This window comes from Nicotiana tomentosiformis, chromosome 8 (assembly GCF_000390325.3).
Source record: "Nicotiana tomentosiformis chromosome 8, ASM39032v3, whole genome shotgun sequence".
Lineage (NCBI taxonomy): Eukaryota > Viridiplantae > Streptophyta > Magnoliopsida > Solanales > Solanaceae > Nicotiana > Nicotiana tomentosiformis.
Genome location: NC_090819.1, coordinates 98,614,870 through 98,617,394, shown reverse-complemented (window position 1 = coordinate 98,617,394; position 2,525 = coordinate 98,614,870). Strand labels below are relative to the sequence as shown.

At 41.2% G+C, this 2,525-nt stretch overlaps 1 protein-coding gene across 1 annotated transcript; it reads right to left on the bottom strand.

Annotated features, from left to right (window-relative positions):
* Positions 1-541: 541 nt before the first annotated feature.
* Positions 542-1,815, bottom strand: LOC138897875 (uncharacterized). Its single transcript, XM_070183895.1, has 3 exons — positions 1,099-1,815; positions 827-990; positions 542-611 (listed from the first exon to the last, which is right to left on the bottom strand). Exons 1-3 carry the CDS (start codon positions 1,813-1,815, stop codon positions 542-544), a joined length of 951 nt encoding a protein of 316 aa, XP_070039996.1.
* Positions 1,816-2,525: the final 710 nt, after the last annotated feature.

Below are 2,525 nucleotides of genomic sequence, written 5' to 3'. Positions count from 1 at the left end.
ATATAGACATCATGCACCTATGAAAAGTGGCAGGTACATTACACAACCCAAATGACATTCTCTTATAAGCAAAAATACCTGACGGGCATGTGAATGTGGACTTCTCAACATCTTCTAGAGCAACGGGTATCTGATTGTAGCCTGAGTACCCATCCAAGAAGCAGTAGCATCCATATCCAACCATTTTCTATAGCATTTGATCAATAAAAGGGAGTGGGAAGTAGTCCTTCCTTGTTTCATCATTCATCCTTCTATAATCAATGCACATTCTCCACCCAGTGACTGTTATTGTGGGGACCAATTCATTATCTTCATTTCTCACCACTGTCATGTTGCCCTTCTTAGGTACAACTTGTACTGGACTAATCCACTGGCTATCAGAGATGTGAAAAATCACTCCCGCATCTAGCAATTTGATGATCTCATTGTGCACTACCTCCTCCAAATTTTGTTCAGCTTGTGTTGGGGATGCAAACCTTGTTTCCTATTTTCATCCAAAAGGATTTTGTGCGTGCAAATTGCTAGACTGATTCCTTGAATATCAACTATACTCCATCCAATGGCCTTCTTGTGCTCCTTCAGTAGTTCTACCAGTTGTCGTTACTGTGTACCTATCAAATCAGTAGAAATAATCACATAAAAATTGTTAATTTCAAGAAAAGCATATTTTGCATATGTGGGGAGGAATTTCAATTCCACATTAGGTTTACACGCTTCATCTTTTAATTTTTCCTCATCAACCACTTGATTCTCAGTTTCAAGAGCTCCAGCCTCTCTCTTTATTTCAAGATCTTCATCCTCCACTGTGCTAGGCTAAGTAATACACCTCTCTAGAGTATCCTCCGCAAGCTTATCAAACTTGTAATTTTCACCCAATTCTTCAACCACATCCATCTTGAAACACGAGTATGCGGACGCCTTGTTACTACAGTATTCATCATCCTTTTCATCTAAAATACCATTTTTTTCGTTACCCACTCTCAGCATTAGCTGTCCTTAATAGATATCAAGGATAGATCTACATGTACATAAGAATGGATTTTCCAAGATAAGAGGCACTTCATTGTTCACCTCCATATCCACCACAATAAACTATACGGGGAAAACAAATTTGTCCACCCGCACTAGGATATCCTCAATGATTCCCTCACGCAAAATGGTGGTCTGGTCAGCCAATTGTAGAGATACTAGTATTGATTTAATCACTCCAAGATCACCTTCCAGTTTCCTGAATACAGACAGAGGCATTAGGTTTATAGACGCACCAGAATCGCAGAGGGCCTTATCAAATTTTTCACTCCCCAACGAGCATGGTATGGTGAAGCTTCCTTGGTCCCCACACATTTGGGGAATTTTATTTAGTAATATGGAACTGCAGTGGGTATTCAACTTGACCACGATTGTCTCTTCCAGTTTTCTCTTGCTAGATAAGATTTTCTTCAAGAACTTTGCGTAAGCAGGCATCTGAGTGAGTACCTCCGTGAAGGGAATGTCCACATAGAGTTGCTTTAGCAATTCCAAGAATCGCCCAAAATATTTGTCAAGTTTTTCCCGCTTTATCTTTTGGGGGAATGACATAGCTGGTATATGTCTACTTTCTTCATTCTCCCTTTTTACCCCATTACTCTGTCCTTTCTGCTCTTCACCGTTTTTCTCCACTGGTGTCTCCGCCTGCTTGCTCACCATCTCGGGTCTAGCTTTCACCACTGGATCAACTAATGTTTTACCACTTCTCAGAGATACAACTTTGATTATTTCTTTTGGGTTCTTTTCAGTGTCAGAGGGCAAGTTCCTAGGAGTCCTCTCAGATAACATATTTGCAATTTGTTCCAATTGTCTTTCTAAATTACGGATGGTCGTGCCCTGCTCTCAAATGGCTGTCCCCCGGGTTACAAAATTTTCATCTGATTTGTTGATGAATGACTTCATGAGATCTTTCATACTAGACTAATTTGGTTGTTGTGGCTGGTATTGCTGCCTATGCTATTTTTTCAAACCTGGTGGTCCTTGACCGTGAGGTTTGGGATTATTATGCTACCATTAATTAAGGCTTCCACTAGGTGAATTCCACGAAAAACCTGGATGTCTTTGACCCATAGCATTATAGTAGTTCCTACATTGGTAGTTTCCTCTATTAAAGTTCCCCGTTGTGTTGACTTCGTCAGCTGATGCTTGACACTCGTGTGTAGGGTGTCCCAATCCACAGAAGTCACACGCTGTTTGCAGCTCACTTTGTACCTTAGCTAATGTCAGCTTTCTTAACTCCTTAGCCATGGTGTCTACCTAGGCTTGCATGGATGTGTTAGAGTCCACCTGGTAAACCCCAACTGATTTTCTTCTATCATTACTCTCAGCCGGCCACTGGTTAAAATCCTCAGATAATTCATCGAGGATTAAGACAACCTCCCCAGGCGTTTTCTTCATTAGTGGACCTCCACATGCAGTATATAGAGTGCGTCGCGAGGACGGTGTCAGTCCATCCCAAAAATTCTGGAGTTGTATCCACAAATCAATTCCATTGTGCT